This window comes from Neolamprologus multifasciatus, chromosome 7, assembly GCF_963576455.1.
Source record: "Neolamprologus multifasciatus chromosome 7, fNeoMul1.2, whole genome shotgun sequence".
Lineage (NCBI taxonomy): Eukaryota > Metazoa > Chordata > Actinopteri > Cichliformes > Cichlidae > Neolamprologus > Neolamprologus multifasciatus.
In genome coordinates this window covers 1,981,004-2,002,703 of record NC_140445.1, presented here as the reverse complement: position 1 = coordinate 2,002,703, position 21,700 = coordinate 1,981,004, and the positions used below count along the sequence as shown (strand labels likewise).

Below are 21,700 nucleotides of genomic sequence, written 5' to 3'. Positions count from 1 at the left end.
AAAATACATGAGAGAGTAAGACGCGAGTACCTGGCTGAGGTTTGGAGAACACCTGGGTGGAGAACCTGAAGAACCCTTCCTCATCTGCTGCATCCTGAAGGTGCAGGTGGGGAAAAGGAAAGAAACATGTGGCCGAGGGTCGATGGTGGAAGGTTAAAGTCATAAATTCATGAGAAATAAATTCTCTCAGACTAAAGCTGCAAACGTCTGTGAAATACACTCAGAAATAAAGTGGAATAAATCACAACTTTCTTTTAATCTAATCCTGCAGCTGCTTCCTCCAGGGGGCGCCACAGCGCATCATCTGCCTCCTTCACTACATCCATGAAGCCCCTCTGAGCTCCATCTCCACCCTCCCTCCTCTGCACACGCTCAAACCATCTCAGCCTCTCCGACTCTGATCCATCCTCCTCCCTCCCAACGAAGACCTGAGCATCTTCAGTTTGTTCTTCTGTTCTAATCTCAGAATATTCCTGAGAAATAAGCCTGAATATCCTCTGAGATTAAAACGAGGAAAAAAACAAACTCTCAAATACTTTCTAAGAATTTTGCATCGTGAATCATCGATGAGTGCGATGGTTTCTTGTGACTACATCGTGAAAAAGGATTCGTGGCTTGTTCGCGGCGTACCTGCTGATGGACTGAGCCAGCTTCTGCTTCCTGTTGTTGGAGTTATCCTGCAGCCTCAGACGCTGCACGAAGGAATGAGCTGAAAGAGCAAAAGCACAGAAAGGATCCTGATTACACGGCTGTGGATCACAGTCCCCACTCTAATGAATGACACTTAAGTAAAGCCTGCTCTGTAGGACTTATTGCTGGTGTTAGTTACCCAGAGCTCCTTTGGGGACGGAGAGGAGTTTGATCGGTTCATCATCAGGAGAGAGTCCGGATGCTTTCTGCAGAGCTCGCAGGATTTCAGTGTTCTGCACGAGACAACAGGAATATAAGTCTTGCACGACGGTGCAGCGATGAAGAGCGAACAGCTCCAGGAGAACCCCCCAGGAACGACTCCAAAGTAAAAGTTTATACTTCTCATATTCAGCAGATCATGAATTGTGCACCACTGCAAGGTCAACAAGGCGTTTAAGCTCTGTGTTGGCACTGAGCTCCAGTTACACACATTTGCATTATTTTGAGCTGTGAATCATACAAAGCTACCCTAGCACAGTCCACAGATATACATTTGGAGTCGAGCGGGTTTACTTTCATGCTTTTTATGAACTCTGAAGCCTTTGGGAGCTGCAGCTAGCTGTGCAGTTTCATGCTCATCACATATTTATGATTTTAACATCATGTATCAGACATCAGCATCGGCGTGGTTTCAAATTCATGCAGGTGGGACCTGCAAGGAGCCCTGATGTCAGCACCGTGGAGTCGGCGCGACGCCACGACGCTGACATCAGGACCCTGTGGGTCCTCGGATTCAGCGCGAGGCGCTCCACGACCTTTCCGCCCAGCTCGTAGGCGCAGTCCAGCGGCGTCCTCTGCCTCTTGTTCCTGATGCCAGGAGAGGTTCCGCCCCTCAGCAACAGCTCCACCAGCGCCAGATGCCCGCCCCGCACTGCCTCATGGAGCGCCGTGTTCCCCTGAAGGTTCGCCACGTTCACCAACGCATTACTCTGTGAACACGCACACTTTCAGGGTTAATGTCAGTGTGTGTGTGTGTGTGTGTGTGTGTAGGGCAAGGTGTTTCTGCGCAGTGTACCAGGGGCACGGAGAAAAGTTGTCGTACCATAGGCACCAGGAGTGTGTGTGTGTGTGTGTGTTTACCTGTAACAGGACGGTGGCTGTGTCCAGATTTCCACGCAGGCAGGCGTGGATCAGCGGCGTGTTGCCATAGTGATCCTTTTTATTCAGCTTGGCGTTGCACTCCAGCAGGAACCTCACCACCTAAACATCACCATGACACTCAGAATGACTTCATCCTTCACAACGACGACAATAAAATCACACACACACACCACTGCAGTGGTCACCAGCAATTAGCCGGGTCCCAGTCGCAGACAGACCGACTGTGTTTTCACCGCTCAGCTCTACACTGGCGTCTAAGAAAGTACAACCCCTGCAGAAACAGGCTGCAAGGTGAAATTAGAGAAAGTGACCGTGCAGAATAAACAGCTCACGTTTCCCCTCAGTGAGGAGAAAACCTCTGAGCGGCACCTGAAACTGACGCTTGCGGTCAGACTCCTCTTTCTGAGCCGTTTCTCTGCTCGGCGACACGAGCGAAGGACCGAGTGCAACAAATGAACTTCAAGCTTTTTGCTCTGCAGTCTGACTTCCTGATTGTTCACGTTTGAGTCCGTCTTTGTGCCCATTGCATAACTTCTATTTCCTCTGGGTGATATCCAGAACATCCAACAATGAGCATGCTGTGAACTAAAGCTCTGCTGGTGGACACGTGTCCTGCAGTTTACTGAATCTGAGGCAACATCTGCCAGCTGTTGGTGTCCTGAAGTCTCTGACGTCACTGCCTCAGAGCCTCAGTGATGATGTTGCCTGTCTTTCTTTAATATTGGCTATAAGATAGTTATAGGACGGGCACCAGTTTGTTTCTGGAAAACAGTGAAGATCTGCAGCACATCAGGCTAATCGAAGCATGTTTTTACCTAACAGCAGCGTAACCTGGAAATCTGCTGCTGTAGATCCTGATTTTCTGCTCCTTATGTGACGTTTTCATCAAAATTTGAGTAACTTTTTTAAAACTAACTAACATCAGCCAAAACTTCCTGAAAATGTGGCCAATTTTTCCATGTTTACATCCTGTGCACGGAAAGCTCACACCTTCACTTTTCCCTTATCGCATACCGGGATGTGGCTGTTCTGGCAAGCCAGGTGAAGCGGCGTGGCGCTCTGGTTGGTGCGGGCGTTCACGTTGGCCCCGTGGCGGATCAGCAGGGTGGCCAGCGGCAAGTGTCCGTGGAGGGCGGCGACGTGGAGAGGCGTGAAGCCGTCGACGTTGCAGCTGTTTACGCCGAGAGTTCCCGCCTGCTGCACCGATAGCTGCGGGAAGATCAGAGAGTTTAATGGAAATGGCGTCGCATCCACGCTGCTGCCCGGGCCGCCGGCGTACCTTCTGAGCGGGAGCGCAGTTTGGGCACTGACACAGAGGGTGGCAAAGCGGAGCCTCCGGCCGTACTTCTCCCTCATCCTCCTCTTCCTCATCCATCCACTCCAGCAGGTAACGCACCTGAGAAACAGGATGAGTCGTCACGTTTCCCATCGAGGGAACGCGATCAGCGATCAGCACAAACGCAGAAGACTCACCATCTCCACGTCAGCGTCTGCCACGGCTCGCAGCAGCTTCTCCACCTGTCAGTCAAACACAGAGGCGTCAGACACCAACGTTTTCTTCTTCTTTGGTACTCGGAGCTGCACCGACCTACATGAACGCTTTCTCAGAAATAAAGTTTGATTGGTGCTAGCTAAGTTCTGAGCAATGTTGTTGTGTTTCCTGTGCGGCGAGATCAGCGCCCACCTCTCTGTGTCGGACCCGTTCTCCCTCTGGTTTGACCTCCGAGCCCAGGGAGGAGGTGCTGGAGACGGAGGAGCGGCGGCTGCTGCAGTCTGAGGCCAGAGGCGAGCGGCTGGGAGACTGAGAGACAGAAAAGAGCTGAAAACACAACCAGCCTCCAAATACTCCCAATGCTAACACAGTTTAGCTTTAGTGTGTGGATGCAGGTCAAATGTGACCACCAGGGTGAACGTTTCAAACATGCGCGGTGAAACCAGAGAGGACGCAGAGGCAGGACCGCGAACATTCGCTCAGTGAAAAGTAGTTCCAGGTTTCACTAGAACTACTTAAACATGCAGCCGCTCTGTCTCGCGAGGAAACCTTTTTGTATTTATTTACACTTTTGTCACGTGGATTTTGACAATATTCACTGTGATGTTGGAGATCTGTCCGATGCGAGCGCGAGTGCAGATGAGACTCACGTCGACGCCGCTGCCGCAGCGCTTCCGGCCATTCTGAGTGGACTGCAGCTGCATGAGGATCTGCAGGAAGACATGAACAACACGTTAATTTTACAGTATGTGCACCGTGAAACCAATATGTTTCTTTTTCAGGGAGCGCCTGAAGCATCTGTTTACATCATTTGAAAAACCTTTATCATGCAAGAAAGGCTGAGTGAACATGACTGAGACTCTGCAGGGCTAAAATCCAGAGCCTGGGGCCTGATGCAGACCTGTGCCTGCATCAGGAGCTGCTATCCTCATCATGCTAACACAGCTGTGGGGTAAGGGACTCAAACCAGCACCCACACAGTGTGGACGCGTCCTCTGCATGTTCTGGCACAATCAAGTGTCGCTGACCTTGGAGTTCAGGGCGCACTGCAGCGGCGACTCCTTGCTCTTGTTGAGGATGTGGGTGCTCGCTCCGTTCTCCAGGAGCACCTGGATGATGCCCTCGTAGCCCCAGCGCGACGCCATGTGCAGCGCCGTGTCGCCTTTGTCGTTCAACAGGTCCAGACGGCACGTTTGGACATCATAGTACACCAAGGCCTTCACACACTGACACACAGCATTTGTTATTTACGAACATGCTGAGTTATTTACTGGAACAGACGAACCCGGTGGGTTCAAACCAACTGGAGCATTTAGGAGGATGAAATGTGAGGACATAACAAAGAGAGCGGCGACGTACGTCCTCGTGTCCGTACATGCAGGCGAGGTGCAGCGGCGTGTTGCCGTTGTTGTCCTGAGCCTCCGTGTTGGCCTTGTAGTGCAGCAGCAGCAGCTGGACAACAGAAACAAAGAAGGACATCATTTGTTGTAATGTTCTCCTCCTCTGGAGTGTTTATTACCTTTACCTGGAGTCCCTGAGCTGGACCTCTGCGCCGTGTTTGTGCTGCTGGAGCCTTATGGAGCATTTTAATGACATTTTTATCTGACCAATAATAAGGCTGCTGTGAGGTCACTGCACTAACAGACCGTCTAAGTTCAGTTTTTTTATTTAAATGTGCAGATTTTAGTTTTCTGCGCGTGCTCACCGTTACTCCCTGGTATCCGCGCTGACACGCCAGGTGCAGCGGTGTGAGGGCGTGGTAGTCTGTGGCGTTGACCTGAGCTCCTTTATGCACCAGTATGTCGATCAGCTGGGACTGACCTGCCACACACACACACACACACACACACACACACACACACAGGTTAGTTAATACTTTTTATATATAAATTATGCCTCGCAGTATTAAACAAACTCATGTTGGGTCACTGCGCGTTAGCAGCCACTCACCGCAGTGAGCAGCGACATGCAGAGGAGTGTAACCCCGGTCATCTCTGGAGAACGGCGTGACGATGGACGGGTCGTTGAGCCGCCTGAAACATGGCGCCGACACTCAGAGTCAGTCTACGGTCAATAATGGCTGAACGCATTAAACAAGGAGCTTATTGGTCAAAGGTTAGAGGGAGCTTTCAGGAAGTAACCAGTGAGGCTCAATCAGACTCTGCGGTCTGATTCTTACTTCAGAGCTTCAGCTGCGACAGGTGGGCGTGGCCGACAGGTGGCGCTTTCTGCTAGGCCTCACTTTAGCTAACAGGACTGCACAGCGTTTGTGGTGCAGCTACATTTTTGAGTATTTTCGTTTTTAATGGGCCATTGCATAACGGTCTGAAATGCACTTTTAGAGTGTGTGTGTGTGTGTGTGTGTGTGTGTGTGTGTGTGTGTCTGGGGGTTTCAGTGGGAAGTGAAAATACAAATGGTTTTTATTCCTGATTTGAAGCTCTGATGCACAAAAAAAATGGAAAAAAGGGGAAGTGATGATCAGAACAATCAAAATAGAAGTCGAAGTTTTCCAGTGAGAAACAGAATAATATCAAACATAACATCAGCTTTTCTCTGCATATGTGCAAAGGCAAAGTCAGCCTTAGAGTGAATTTCCAGCTTCACAGTCAATAATCAGTGTGTCATAAACTCCAGGCAGGTCATATCAAATCTGTACCGTGGAGCCTTTACTCTTCTTTATTCTTCGTTATTTTCATGTGAATGCTTTGACGTACTCTCTGTACCTCTGCGTGTTTGTCTGTGTGAGTTTGGACACTGACCCGGACAGCTGGAGGTCACAGAGGTCACAGGAGCAGAGAGGATGACACATCTTCACATCTTCATCGGCCTCTCCATCACTCAGCAGGCGTTCAACCTCCTCTTCATTTCCATTTGCTATGTGCTACAAAACACACAGGAGCAAACTGAGCATTAGCAAAATCTCGCCACTAGCTGTCAGAAGACTGCAGATTGCAGTCAAATGAGCGTTCTTTGGTATAGCGGAGGGTATAGGATAAACATGTTAGCCAAGAGAGATCAAAAACATTAAATTCAGACTTTCAGAGCGCACCCCATAACAGCCGCAGCCAGCGAGCGTGTTGCTATCACTGTTTGGGGAGCGGATCCATCCAGATGCAACCCAGGGGTTTTCCACATCTGTCTGGTGTTTACCTCAGCTGTCAATGCTGGGTGAGAAGTGTCCACCTTTATTTACTCTGGAGGAGTCAGGAGTCACGTTTGACCGCTGACAGTGTTACTGAGGTAAACCTTTCTGTTGGTAAGCTGCTGTTAGCCTCCGTTAGCTGCTACGTTTTTTCTGCTGTTAGCCTCCGTTAGCTGCTACGTTTTTCTGCTGTTAGCCTCCGTTAGCTGCTACGTTTTTCTGCTGTTAGCTATTGTGTTTTTGCTGCTATTAGCTATTGTGTTTTTGCTGCTGTTAGCCTCTGTTAGCTGCTGTGTTTTTGCTACTGTTAGCTATTGTGTTTTTGCTGCTGTTAGCCTCCATTAGCTGCTGTGTTTTTGCTGCTGTTAGCTGCTGTGTTTTTGCTGCTGTTAGCTGCTGTGTTTTTGCTGCTGTTAGCTGCTGTGTTTTTGCTGCTGTTAGCCTCCGTTAGCTGCTACGGTTTTCTGCTGTTAGCCTCCGTTAGCGGCTGTCAGCCTGTTAGCTGCTGTGTTTTCGCTGCTGTTAGCTATTGTATTTTTGCTACTGTTAGCCCCTGTTAGCTGTTGTGTTTTTGCTGCTGTCAGTGAAAGTTTCTATAAAGTGGATGTAACTGACACTTAGTGAATAAACTTTCATATCATGTGAGAATGTAATCACACTGTTTATCTGAGGGAAAGTGGGTTTTTCTTAGGACCCTCAAGCTAACAATCTGATACGTTAGCTTGTATTCAGGTGTTAGAAGGGGGGGGTTGTCCTTCCTGGCCACTGTACTCAAATATGGTGAGGGGATATGACGGCTTCCACAAACCCACTCCTATGTATTTTTAACAGATTAATTCTAAGTTTATCTGAATGTATCAGCTTCTTGGAAGACGCAATTACTCTGATCTATGTACAATATAAAAATAACCCCCAAAAATAGTTACTACACATTTAAATCACTTTCATGGTCTGGAAAACACCAGGAAACATAATGAACATAAACACAAGAAATGCCAACAGAGGGAACAGAGCTGAAGATTGTAAGTGCCAAATAACAGTTTTTATTTCACTCTCTTAAATTCCTTCTCCTTCAAACTGAATTGGACCTCGAAGGATCTGTAAAAACATTCACAGCATCAGGAGAAGCTTTTACATCCTACTGTACAAAAAAAACAAATACACATCGTGTGGGAGGAGTTTTATACATCATGCTGATCTTTTATGGGACATCTGCTAACGTCTCGGGCTGCAGCTCACCTCAAACAGACAATTAATGGGCGTGGCTACACCCTGAGTCAGCAGACTCATCCTCTCCTTGAACAGCGCCTTGTCGCTGAGCTCACCAGAGCCCTGAGGAAGGAGACAAAAACAGGAGAAAACACATGGATGATCTCCAGCACAGTGAAGCAGCTGCTGAGATACGACAGCGGTGTGTTTGTGTCTCACAGAGTTCTGCAGCTTCCCCAGGTTGATGTACTCCACCGCCGCCTCGAAGGTGCTCAGACAGTAGCTGAGCTCATCTTTACTCGAGTGGCTGAAGCAGAAGTTCCTGATGTAGCTCAGGTTGGCCATCCTGAAGATAAGACAAATTAGATCACCCAGCTACATCTGTATTAACCCAAATGATGTTTCATAACTATAGATCATCCTCAGCAGCCTCCAGTTAGGCTTCCTTTCATTGTAAGATTAATTGTGCTTATTTATAGAGGGAAAAAAAAAAATCACGCGCTGTGGACAGTTTACTGTCAACAAACATTATAAATTCAATAAAGTAATCAAATATTGCAATAAAAAATGATGCATTTGATCATAAAACATTAACAATGATTGTTAAAGTCACTATTGGAGGCCAGCGGTCCGTGTCCTCAGCTGCACAGAGCAGTAAACGCAAAAACTTCACCTCCTGCCTCATAGGGGGCGCTGCAGAGTTCAGACTGAGCAGGTTCTGCTGCAGAACAAACACAGGAACCGCTCGAGATGTTTTTAATATTAAAATGTCTCCAGGTTGTGAAGTTTGCGGCACATTAGAAAATATAAATTCCAATTATAGCAACTTTCTGTACCGTGGCATCGTGGACATGCCCGTTATCGAAAGCATCTGATTTAACCTCCAAGAGGAAAGTGTGACCCACAAAACCTAAAAAAATAAATGAAACAGACACAGACGCTGCCAAAATGAGATGTTAAATTTAAAAAACTGAATTTTTGGTCCAATGGTTCCAAATTTCACAAATGTGGGTGAAGCCAGTGTTATAGTTTAGCCACGCCCACATGTGAGACCTGGAGAATGTGACAGTTTGGCGCAGGTTTCAGGGATCAAGAAGGCAATTTATTTTCTGTAAATGATTACAGCACCTAAGATCGATTAGATGGTTGTGTGTATCTTCACACCGAGCAGGGCTGCGATACCATCCCTTTGTTAGCCCCTGTTAGCTGTTGTGTTTTTGCTGCTGTTAGCCCCTGTTAGCTGTTGTGTTTTTGCTGCTGTTAGCTGTTGTGTTTTTGCTGCTGTTAGCTGTTGTGTTTTTGCTGCTGTTAGCTGTTGTGTTTTTGCTGCTGTTAGCTGTTGTGTTTTTGCTGCTGTTAGCAAGGTGACCCAAAACCGCCTCATTTTTTCCTCATTTCTCTGCATTTTATTCACGACAGAAGGTCAAAGGTCGCAGCCAGTTCCCCTTTCGCTCACCAGTTGGGGATTTCCGTCTTCACCAGCAGATAGAGGACGACAGACAGCAGGTCGTCGGCGCTCACGGCTTCTATGCTCACTGTGGAGGGAGACACACAGTCAGTGAGTGGAAACTGAAGAGTCATTCTTCATCTCTCCCTCAGCTCAGCACTAATGAGTAAACTGGCCTCTCGTCAGCTCGGCGCTCCAGGCTGACAGCGGGGTTGTTGCCGTGATCCAATAAGCTTGGATTACCAAAGCAAACTGCACAAATGGAAGCTCACAGAGTCGGTACTGTCCTTTTCTTTAGGGAAACACAAGAGTCGCACAGCCGCTCTCTGATGAGTCCCGCATTTCCCCACATTACACGTTTAATAAGGTGGTTTCTCTTATGTCACCACGAGAAAATAAAGGAATCGTCTCATTTGTCAGACTCCTGGATCTAATGTGATTTTTCTCAGAGTGATCCAATTGAAGACTATTAGATATTTACAGTTTTTTTGGTCCTGTTTGGGACTTTTTCTACAAACGTGTCCAAACGACATGAATTGAAGTTTAATGTGACGTTAAATTCGATTAGATCTGCACCGCATTCAAATCAGCTGGCTAACACTGGGTCGCCCCTGGTGTCACCGAAGGCTGCAAGGGACCCGCCCACGGCGAGCTGTGACATACTTCCATTAAAGCGAGCGCTGAAGCTCAACACACACATTTAAACTGCTTCTCCTACAAAAGAGGTCTGATCGAACACGATGAGCTCACACACTCATTTTAGCTCCGCACACACAAACCAACAGAGTAAGTACCGGTGCGTCTCGGGGTCTGGGTGGCGGTCAGCGCGACTCTACGCAGGCAGAGCAGTTTGAGGAGGGGGGACGTCTGCTGGTTGAGCTGGCTCAGCTCTCTTTTAGCCCGAGACAAGTTTATGCTGCAGAGACAGAAGAACAGGGGGACAGACGATGGGTCAGAGACATCGAACGGACACGTTCACAAAGCTTCAGAGGCTCGGGCTAAAGGAAGGAGGCACACAGCTAAACAACAGATTCAATTTACAAAACAGAGACAGAACCAATCACACGGTGCAATGAAACATGACGGAAGTCTTCATGATCGCTCTATTTCACCAGTAACCCTTGGATGGTCTCCACTGTTGGGACCCTGAGCTGTCAGACTGACCAGGACGTATTTAAAAACAAGTCTGAAATAAAATTTGACTTCATAAACCACGAACACGTATCGTCTTTGTCTATGTAAGCTGTTGGGAAGCTGACACGATCAGGTCGCCTTAACTGGGTAAACGTTGAAGGCAGTTTGCACATTTAAACATCGTCTATAACGTGTTCAGAACAGCAAGCGCTGCTTAAACCTGTCAGCAGAACCAGATTTGACGCTGCACAGAGGTCTGGGTCTCAAATCCGCTCCGGTGTGGAACTGACCTGAACTCGGGTTTGACTCCCAGCTCTTTCTGCTGCAGCTCCTGCAGACTCCTGGTGGTTTTGTTGAAGGCAGCGTCCTGTCGGGAGAGGAACTTTTGAAACTGTCAAAGCCTCTTTTTGGGGTCATCACAGCAATAAAGAGCATGAAGGAGAAATATTAAGATCCCTGCAGACTGTGTGTTTGACGTTATATCTGCAGCAGCACGCAGCAAAAACACCAGAGTGATGTGTGTGTTTATGCAGGAGGCACGTGAGCAGATCACTCAGGATCTGGTGGAAGAAAGCGGACGAACAGACGGATTATTCGCTCCCTCGTTACGTCTAATGAGTAAATCTGAGCTCAGACCTACCTGGCTGGCCTCAAGCGTTCCCACAAAGTTAAAGATTAATTCATGGATACCATGATGAACGTACATCTGGGAAAAGAAGAGGAAAACCAATATTTTAATACATAAAGCAGGAAGTTATGTGTGACAGCTGTGTGAGCTCCTGCATGTGTTTGATGAAATCTGACTTTTTGCAAACTTAAACGTCTACGTGTGAACCCAGAGAGACGTTACCTCCACAGCCTGTTTGAGGAGCGTCATCTGAAGCTCCTGCTTGGCCAGAAGTTTCTGCAGAAAACACAAAGCATGCACGGGAAGAGGAAGGCGTTAGAGGATGTGACCAGGCCCAAAACTGCTGAGTCGCAGACGCCGCGGCCACATATCATCGAATCATCCAGTCCAGAGGAACTCACAGCACATCCTGCTTGTGCGTCAGGTCAGAGGTCACGCTGATTAAAGGAAGCTGATTTGAAGCATTAGTTACGGCGGTCACATGACACTGTTTGGGGTTCGATCCTTTCTGAACTGGAGGAAATGATTCCTCCCCACATGACAGCAGCGTAACGCTCACGTGTGCAAAGCCAACAGATGATCGTAACGTGGCCGCATTAACCCAACATCTTACAATGAGGTTGATCTAACGAAGCATTAACAACCAACGATGATGTTGCACCAGAATGCTTCCTCTGTTTACGTGCAGTTTCGTTTCATTTCCCACAAAGAGGGAAGCGCAGACTGCATCGAGGTCACAAATGCTTGAATTAACAAAAGCAGGACTTTTCTGAACTACAGCTGCCGACTCAGTACGGCCCCGCTTATATGCAACACTCACACGAGCTTCTTCTGCAGTAAAAAGGATGTTAGACTGTCATGATGATTGTTCACAGCACACTGCTGAGCATCTGTGCCAGGTGGTGCAGGAGGCACCCTCAGACCTGCTGTTTGTCTGAGGTCATGGGAAGTTCAGTTCTGGGGGATTATTCCGACAGCGCCAGCAAAGTTTTCCTGCCTTAAGACTAGGGATGGGTACCGGTATCCGGTGCCATCATGGCAACGGTTCTGACATAATCGGTAGTAACCAGACCGAAAAGCAGCGCACATTTCGGTGCTTTATTTCCCCTGAGATGTCACACACTTTAGATTCTAGCCAATCATTTTACGTTCCCGAGGATAGTAGGCGGGTCCAGGTACGTACGTTCTTTTAGAGCAGAGCTACAGATTAAAAATGCCCAAGGCGAAGCAGTCAAAAGTCTGGCTGTACTTCACAGCAAAAGATGCAAACTCAGCAGCTGCAACAAGTGCTTTAAGGTGATACTGTGATACTGTCAAAGGAGGTAACACCTCAAATCTGATGAAACACCTGGAGACGTATAGCGTTTTTTTAAAAGCCGAGAAATGCGCCGAATTTGATAGCTTGCTGCGAGACCTCACACCGAGCACATCTACTGCGGGTGTGGTGCCTGTTATCGACCCGGAGTTAGCAACAGCCCCCAAAACCCGAAGAGGAGAGTCCTGGCCCCTAGCCCTGCCAGTGTAGCAGAAATGATGAGGATGATGATGCAGCAGCAGCCGTTCTTCTCTGCGTGAGTAGCTTAATGTTGTTCGTGTGTAATTGACGTTGAGTAGGCTAACCACGTTATTACATTAATGCATGTAAGGTGAACTAGCAAACATCATCATAGCTACATGCGGCTGTCTTCTTGTTTGATGGCAGATACTCCCTTCACCCTGGACAAAAAGGCTAAAATGACCAAAGAAAAAGTGGAAAACAGTTAAACATGAGAGGTTTTTGGACAAAGTTTGTGTTTTTTCCATTGTTTAAGCTGCTTCCAGCCAAGAGTGATACCATATATGCTCCATAGCTGCAGAAAAGGCTAACATTGTTATCTTTTTACAAAAAAACAGCTGAACATGAGAGGTTTTTGGACCAATTTTGTGTTTTCCATTCTTTAAGCACCGGCACCGTTTCAAAAGTACCGGTTTGGCACCGGTATCGGAAAAAACCTAAACGATACCCATCCCTACTTAAGACAGGACGTTGTGAGGGAAGTTTGCACACAGCAGAAACAATGAGTGACAGAAATCTGCATTTTCTCCCATTTTTTATGTTATTTTAGAGATTTGAATAAGAATCCTTTTAATACAGGTGATTTTGCTAAAACCTCTGTAGTTGGTGCCACAGATTCAACATCCTGACTGCTCGTCCTTTGTATGGTGCAAAGATCCAATCTCTTATCCAGCTCAGGCTAAACTAAAACAGCAGCCTCTCTGTGAGTAATCAGCACTTTCCATCAGCTGCTCGTCCCTCAGGCAGAATCGGCTCAAACACAAGCTCACAGTTTGATTAAAAAGAAACGGAGAACTTCAACAGTCACATGCTCAAAAAGCACGGCCGTGTTGCTCGACCACGTTTCTCGCGGCTTTGATGTCATCGTGCAGCCGAGGGACAAATGAAACAAAGTCAGACAATCACACGAATAACTATGAACGCACCGAGCCACCATGCACACCAGAGAAGCACACGAATAATAAAGACATACAAGAGTGAATATTGAGGTGAAGAAGCCAGAAATAAATATTCACCAAATCAAGGAGAGAAAGGCGGATTTTCATTCAGCCAGTTTTAACGTGACAAATAAAGATTGTTTCTACTCACCAGGTGAGAGTCTCTCAGCAGACACTGAAGACATTTAGTGTAAAGACCGTTCACCGAGTCCTGACAGGAAACAGAACAGCTGTTAGCTCCGCAGGAAAAAACAAATCGAACGTAAAAATCTTCTAAAGACTCGAAAACATTCAAAGACATTAACGCTAAAAAGATGAACACTCTTTTCATCATTGTCGTCATGAATTAAATCACTTTTCAAAGTAAAAAAGTGAAGCTAGCGTGGAGGAGCCTTAAACCTGCACTCTTTTTGATGCCCACTGGGGGGCGATAGCTGCAGCTGTACAATGACAAGTTCTGTAGACATGTGACATCAACTTGTCTGCCAATAACAGGCCTCGAGACGAGTCTGCAACCAGCTGCGAGTGACGCTGGAGACCGATGGTAGCTGCTGGGAAACCATCGCTCAAATCAGTCGTGACCCTGGTAACCACCAGACACCCAACCGGTTGGGAAACCTTGTGATTGCATCAGTATTTCTGCCTTATCTGAGTCACGGGAGCGCAAACCTGTCTGTGGTAAAAGACGAAACCTGTAAGGCCGTTTTATGTGCAGATTATGCTATTTTAGGTCAGACGCGCCCAGAGCTGTTTCCTTCAGCCCCGTTTGTCACTCTAGTCCGTTTATCACCAGGTTGTGTTTTGTGTCTGTCGTCCCTACTATGTGGTGCCGGAGTCCCTTCCTCTCCTGCTCCCTGAAGGCCTGACAGAAGCTCTGGATGTGCTTGTCCATCTTCTGGGCGTGGCGGCCCAGGAACTCCCTGACGTCCTCCAGGCTCCTCAGGCTGTAAGAAGACGGCGTGCTGACCTCGGACAGGCTCGGGTCCACCTCCATGGGCCTGGAGACGCACAGGATGCTGTAGCTTTGCTCCCGGTCGTTGTAGAAGGTCTCCTCGAACAGGATGGGGATCGACACTGGAGCCGGGAACCCGGATCCCAGCAGGACCTGCCTGTCCTGGATCCGGACCTCCTGTAACACACGGAGGAAAAACAGCCTCTTTTTGTATTTTTAGGACTGTAAAAGTAGGACAGCGGTGAGTTAAACTCAGCCTCTGCAACAATGAGCAGCACAGACTGGCTTGTGTTGAAGACAAACCTTCCCGTCCGCAGTCTTATAACCGTCCTCCGCGGGCTGCAGCACATAGCTGTCGAAGTGAGAGTCCGAGTAGCTGCTGAGGGTCAAACTTCCACAGCACGGCACCAGAACCTGCAGGTTCAAGGCAACACGCAGGGTATTGAATTTATTAACCACTCAGCACAGATTTAGAGCGACCTTTCCACGCTAACGACAATCAGATAAGGTCTGATCTGTGTTAGGGAGCAGAAAATAGGATCAAATGGTACAAAGAGTGGAGTCTTCACTGCATTAACTGCGGTTAGATGATGAACAGCACTGAAATGGCTCCTGGCCTCTAACTCACTTATGCTTTTATAATAGGAGATGTTTATCGTGAAGTATTCTGCACGTCGGTGTGCTGGGAATATTAAAATACAGATTACAGAGCCGAGGCTCCACAGTGTTTCTCTGCACATTCGAGTATCCGATGGTCTGAAAATAGCGCAGAAACACTGACATTAAACAGGCGTCATTTGTTTTTAAGATGTTCACATGAAGTCAATAAATGCACATGACCTGATCGGCAGCATCTGATTAAGGATCTGAAGACGCAGTCACGAGCCGGAGCAGCTGCTGAAGCTGACGTATGCACAGCATGTGCACGCTGCACCATGAATAACTGATTTCTCCGGCTCTGCTGCGAACCACAGCTTTAATGCAGTTACTTGCATTTTTTCCCCCCACTGATGTTTTGACGGCGTGCAGATGACCCGACTGGCCGGCGTTCAGACATCTGATTCTCATCTGCCGCTCCAGGCGTCCGATCGTCATCTTTAACAAGCTCGAACGCGGTTTAGAGCGCCGCTTTGCAGGTCGTCAGCTCATCTGATATCTCTGCGCTTCACTGAGATCCAAATGAAATCAACCCCAAAACAACGCTGCTCTAACTCAGTGAGAGTGAAGGGATGGCAGCAGAGCGCGCTGAAACCCCCAGAAACCCCCACGCTGACCACCGTGAGGCAGGAAGTGGTGTAAAGGTGTTTCTTTTACGTCCTCATTTAAACATTTTAACAGGGATAATGTCCCCGACTCTGACCTTTAACCTGCTTGAAGGAGCTGGTGTGATTCTCAGCTGTTTGTAGGCGCAGCCTTCAACACTGCAGCTCTGCAGCGGCTCACACCTGGACTTATTCAGGCTGCAGTTATTTTGAGCTCTGTGCCGTTTTCCTCATTTTCACCTCCCCCCTGTTTTCTATTAATGCAAACCTTCCTGAGCAGACAGAGACGCTCAGACCCACAGCCACCTACAGACGATGCAATCTGAGTGTCTCCAGCTGCACACCGATGTGTTCCTAACACAGACGAGCAGCGCCGTCTCTCTGGCGTGTGCTGGATCTGCCTCACGCCTGACATCCTTCCTCCGTGAGGCAGCCGGGTCACATGGACCTGAGCTCCTCACCCTGTCACCGAAGCTCAACTCTTCTGCTTGTTCCCTCCATTCACAATTCCTACTATTAGGGCTGTGCGATATGACCAAAATCTCCCGATATAAAACATCTATCGTCCGATAACGATATAAATCACAAAAATGTAACATTTTCTGTAAATTCTGTGAATCTCGGGCAGCTCGACTTGTGTGAAGTGTTTCCAGCTGCGCGTCGTGTAGCTGGAGTCGAGTGTTTTAACCGATGCATGAAACGATACATTTTTAGACATAAGTTGTTACGGCGCCGTTTTCTTTGTGAGTATTTCTTACACGGCGTGCTGCGGGGAAAAGCCTGTTCTAACGTTTGAGTCTAAGGTTTATTTTTAGCACCTGACGTCTTTTTTTACTTCTCATCTGTAAATAATCTGCATCTTTCACGTGATTCAGTTTATTTTGAAAAGTCTCAACAGGATCTTGAGCTTTATTGTGAAAGGTTTATGTGGAACATAAACAAGCGGACACACGATGCTGTTACCGTCGTTGTTGCTAACGACAACGCATAAAAACAGTCGCTTGTCCGTCCGTAGTGTGGTTATATTAAATATAAGAGAACGAGAGAACTTTAAGCCACTACAGTGACATCAAAACATGAAAATATTGTCGTAAACATTTTATTTTGCGACACCACGAAACAAACGATAGCGTAAAATGAAACGATAGACGTTTTTATATCGTCATCCGATACATATCGTTATATCGAACAGCCCTACCTACTATTACATTTAATTTCTACCCATTTTTAAAAAACATTGATCATCTAAGTGAACATAGACGCCACAGATTCACAGCTACGTGACACCCAGACAGAGCGCTCTCTGATTAATCGCCGTCTGATATCGTGGTCGGGTACCTGATCCTCACATACATGCTGGTGGGCTCGTCTGGTGACATAAATGAGATGACAGGTCAAACTCACGATGCCGTGGAGCTCTGCCACTTGGCTGCAAAGGTCGGGTCTCTGCTTCTCCAAGGCCAGGTAGAAAGGATTCTTCAGGATGTTCTCATCATATACAGCCATAAGGAGCTGGAGGTCTGGATCCTGCAGACGGGACGGGAGGAAAGACATTAATTATCAACCAAGTACGTGTCAAGGGGAGAGGACTGTGGGGGTGCAGCCCTGTCAGGACTCGTCTTCTGGGGATTATAAATAATTGTAGAGAATAAATCGTCCACATCAGCCTCTCTGAGAGCAGCTGCTGGTTTCCTGTTAATAATCATGTGCCAATACTGCTCATTGATGTTTGAGAAAAGCCTAGCAACAACAACAACAACGACAAAAGATCTCATGATTCCTTAATGCCTCCAAATTTGAATCTTAGGACAAGACCCGAAAACAAGCTCATTTATGGTCTTTGAGGCCACCGGACAAGAAGTTTCCAGCCTAATGTGGGTGGGGGGGGGTGGCTTATGTTCCCATCTCGTTCTGTCAATCTGCAGTGTTCAGGCCCCCCAGAAGTCGCTCACGGTCACGTATGGATCTGAGGAAACCAGGGCTGCTTCTCTCAGCTGATCCAATTCTTATTGAACTGGTTTATTTCAGCACGATTGATCTAATAATCCTCCATCCAGACAAAGCTTCACCGGCTCCAACCTGGCCAGGCTGGATGTGAGGCCTCGGAAAAATCTCCCAGAGTGTGTAGCTACTAATACTAATAAGAGCTTTAATGTCTAATTACAATTCACCGAGCCCAAAGAGGTGAGCCGTTAGGTGGTTTGAACTTTTGACTCCATTTACCTGCAGCTGTAAACCGCGAGTCCTCTGAAGGTGTTACAGGACTGTAGATGCCTTCAACAGAAGACGCATCGTTTTGAGTCCGGGTGTGATTTTTTTGACAGCGCTTTTATTTTGAAAAAAAAAAACATGCTATCAAAGCTAACTTCTTTTAAGCTTCTGTAAAGCTGGAGCGGTCTTCCAGCTTCAAAGAGTTTAAAGGTTATCCACTTCTGACCCAGTCTCTGAGGCCTCTTCCTTAGAGCCTGGGCGAGAAGTTCAGTTACTCAGTAGGAGCTCGGAGCAGAGCCACTACTCCTCCACCTTGAAAGGAGTCCGCTGAGCTGGTTTGGGGACCTGGCTAGGATGGAATACAGATATCGAACAGTTTCTGTACACACAGATCGTCACCAGAGAAAAGCAAAAGGGTCTCAGACTCATGCACAGCTCTCTGAGCTCCTGTTGATGACCTGGTTTGGTCCGAGCTTCAGCTGTGGGACACACGGCCTCACACTGACTCTACAGAGGAGCTCATGGTCCACTCAGATCATCGTCCCTCCTCCACCGTGCTGACGGCTGGATGAGGTGTTTGTTTCCTCCAGACGTGCTGCTGTGCGTGATGGACGAACATCTCCACTGTGGTCTCGTCTGTTCCAGGAGTGTGGAGCTACGCTGTGCTGCTGTGTTTGTATTTCAGAGAGAAGAGGCTTCCTCCTGCAGACCTTCCAAACAGCCATACTTGCTCACTCTGTTTGTATTTGCCGTAAACTTTAACATTAAAAATGATAACTGTACAGTCAGAGATGAAGTCTTAAGACGTAACCGAGTCTTTAGCAGTGATTGTAAAGAAGACAGATTTCCTCAGGCAGGTTGTTCCACAATCCAGAAGCCCTAACAGCTCGAAGTCTTCTCGCCAACATCAGAAGTCGCACACCAGTTGGAACAAGAACAGCAGGTCGAGTACCTTTACAGGGGCCGTGCAGGGCTTCAGAATATAACAATAAAATTGTAAAAATCAATCCAATCAGCAGAACCGTTAGAAGGGCTGTAATGTGCTCACGTTTCTTGGTTCTTTTAAGAAGTTTGGCTGCTGAGTCCGAGGGTTTTTCTATTAAAACACAGTTTTTAAACATTTTCTGATCTCTTACAAATCTCTACACTGACCGCTCACACCTCGCAGGTGATCCACTCACCTCAGAGGTCAGCTTCATCCTCCCTGAGCTCCCACACACGCACTGGAAACCAGTTCAGCACATCATAAACAGTAAACCCCCACCCAGCAGCTCCATGCTGGGAAAAAACATCACGTGACCCTCGTGACCTCCCAGGCTGGAAGCAAAACAGCAGACAGAGGAATGTAGGGCTTGAGCCACATTCACAGCTGATGTCTCAGCCTCAGGTTGAAGGGAACAACAGCATCACCAACAATCACAAAATACCGAGATCACCGTCCAAACTCAGGATAATAAACCCCAGTCACACCAAAGTCCTCTGATCTGAAGACACAATGACTCACAGACTCACTTTCCTGAGTGGATGCTTAGTTGTTTCGTCTATGAGCGGTATTAGCTCCGCCCCCTCTAAGTCAACCACCTTCTGGTTGGCTGCCCCTCACAAGCTGTAGGATTGTTTACGCACACACTGGTCTTAGTGAAACTATTGTCATGTTTAGTATGAATATTCAGCACTGGAATAGGAGACATGAAGGAATATAAGGGGAAGTAGGATCATTTCAACACAAAACAAGGAGACAAATCGGGAGTGTTTTATCTTTTTAACTGATTCGCATCTCTAAGGACTTTATATAGGATTTTATATTCCAGGTTTCTCCGAAATGCAGCTTTAAACTGGCACACTTGCACTTCACAGAGGTGGCCTGAGGGCTTTCTTCCACTCTTTTAAGTCCTATTATCTCATATGTTCACTCATACTCTCCTTTTCTATTATGATTTTTTTTTACTGTGTTATATTGGGTTATCAACCCATCTGTTTCGAGTAAACACCTAGATGTTCTTCTTCGATAAACAAATACAATTTAATGTGTATTTTCCTGTTTTGTGGTATAGATATCCATAAAACAAGAAGGTAACTTAAAATGAAACTAAAGTCGTACCTCTTAAATTTGACATTTTCTGAATGGAGTCTGGCGTGGCGCTGGAAGCAGCTAATAAACTGTGTCACGGTACCGTTCACATGACAGGTGCAAGGAGGAGTTTTATGCTGCTCTCTGATAAATTAATATCTGAAGTTAACCATAGTTATCTAACATGTGTTTGTTCGGTTTTGTGCGCCTGTCAGTAAACGGGGACTTTAAGTTTTTAAATTAGCCTCCTAGCTAAAACCAAAAACACAGCCTGTAGCATTAGCGTTCCTGGGGATTTACTGTTGCCTTAGCGTAGTGACACGTTAGCGTTTCCAAACACGGGATTGAGCCAACAGATGTGATGATTTGGAAGAAGACTGATTTTACCTGCTATTAACGAGTCCCTTCGGTCATCCAGGGTTTAGCATGTCAAAGCCAAACAGCCTCAGCAGCAGCAGCCTGCCAGGAGCCGTACGAGCTTATCAACCCTGCGAGACGAATTGCGACAAATAAGCTGCTAAAACGAGCCGATTCGCCGATTATAGCGTCCAGAGTCCGATTCTGTCCAAGTAAAACTTTTACAGAAGAAGAAACGCGTTCATGTACACGAACGTTTCATTTATGGGATCTGATGTGGACAAATTAAAGGGGAGAAGCGCACCGGGTCACACTGCCCTCTACTGGCCAGTGCGTGTACTACACAAACACACTGGCTCACACCGACTCCTACAGGCCAGCGCGGTGTACTGCACCATTTTCAACTTCTGTAGCTCTCCGTCACCATCATTACAGCCACACTTCCAGGTCTCTGATAGGATCGGAGCTCAAGACCACACATTTCATCAAGCATTATTTTTTATGTCACTACTTTATTTTATCCATTTTGTGCTTGTTCTCAATTTTATTTACTTCCCCAGCGCTATCTCCATATTTAATGATTTCCATTATTTCCATGCACTAACCTGCATGTAAGATGCTATACCAAGTTTGCAGGATGTATATACATTTTAAATAGTAGTGACAGAAGCAGTTTATGGTCACCCCTCAGGATGTACAGACGAGCCGGTTAGTTTCAGTGAACAAATCATTTTTTTTTTAACTCAAAGTGATGAGAATCAAATCTTTACAGAACCTTTAAAGAAACAGCGAGCCCAGTTACAGCTTCAAACATTGCAAAATGAATTTTATTTATGCGTGCACGGGAGCCACTGGGAACAAACGCCAGCCTGAGAAACTTCACCTATGCTTGATTACATGCGATTCTTTGACTTTGCTGTTTTTAGTGCAGGTGGAGGTACAGGAGACTGAAGAACAAGTTTCACGCAGCACTTTGTAAAACCAACAGAGAGAATTGGAAACAAATGACCTGCTGCAAACACCTTTCACCAGCAGGAGGCAGATTTACCCAGGAAGTTTAATGTAGCTGAAACTTGAAGAAAGAAATGAGAACAGTTTGAGAGCAAGTTCAGCATCATCATCATCCATTCATTGACTCGCTTATTGGACAAAGGATGATGAAGATGAAGCTGCCAGGCAGCAGGAAAAGAGGAAGACCTCAGAGAAGATTCATGGATGTAGTGAAGGAGGACATGCAGAGGGCGACGCTGGGATAGGAGGAGATGGAGGCCGATGAGTCGCTGTGGTGGGCAAAAGAAGGTGGTGGTGATTCATTCCTCTGCATTTTCTCTTCCCCCCTTTTGATCATTTCATTCTGGGATTTGCTGAGTGAGAGGAGCCGCTTTCCAGGTGCTTCAGCTACTGTTTGGTGCCTCATACACGAGAATCCTTCCTAAACCTCTCCTCCTAGTTTCCTCTCATGTCACCTCAGTTCAGTCTCACATGTTTTTATTCGCTGAAAGTAAAACAA

At 47.0% G+C, this 21,700-nt stretch overlaps 1 protein-coding gene across 3 annotated transcripts in view; it reads right to left on the bottom strand.

The window, feature by feature from the left end:
* Positions 1-21,700, bottom strand: part of ankrd27 (ankyrin repeat domain 27 (VPS9 domain)) — a 24,653-nt gene extending 2,953 nt beyond the window's left edge. The window contains exons 1-27 of one of the 3 annotated variants that reach the window (XM_085165406.1): positions 20,221-21,700; positions 16,956-17,078; positions 14,593-14,703; positions 14,158-14,466; positions 13,489-13,548; positions 11,067-11,120; positions 10,857-10,922; positions 10,507-10,583; positions 9,877-9,998; positions 9,092-9,170; positions 7,855-7,981; positions 7,666-7,758; positions 6,044-6,165; positions 5,234-5,316; positions 4,989-5,104; positions 4,643-4,735; positions 4,312-4,509; positions 3,883-3,993; positions 3,476-3,592; positions 3,265-3,309; positions 3,071-3,187; positions 2,806-3,000; positions 1,771-1,890; positions 1,446-1,619; positions 830-923; positions 631-709; positions 31-94 (exon numbers count right to left, since the gene is read on the bottom strand). In XM_085165406.1, the coding sequence (XP_085021532.1) occupies positions 31-94; positions 631-709; positions 830-923; positions 1,446-1,619; positions 1,771-1,890; positions 2,806-3,000; positions 3,071-3,187; positions 3,265-3,309; positions 3,476-3,592; positions 3,883-3,993; positions 4,312-4,509; positions 4,643-4,735; positions 4,989-5,104; positions 5,234-5,316; positions 6,044-6,165; positions 7,666-7,758; positions 7,855-7,981; positions 9,092-9,170; positions 9,877-9,998; positions 10,507-10,583; positions 10,857-10,922; positions 11,067-11,120; positions 13,489-13,548; positions 14,158-14,466; positions 14,593-14,703; positions 16,956-17,057 (2,928 nt within the window). In that variant the 5' untranslated portion in view covers positions 17,058-17,078; positions 20,221-21,700. The other 2 variants (XM_085165405.1, XM_085165407.1) reach the window with 2 other exon arrangements.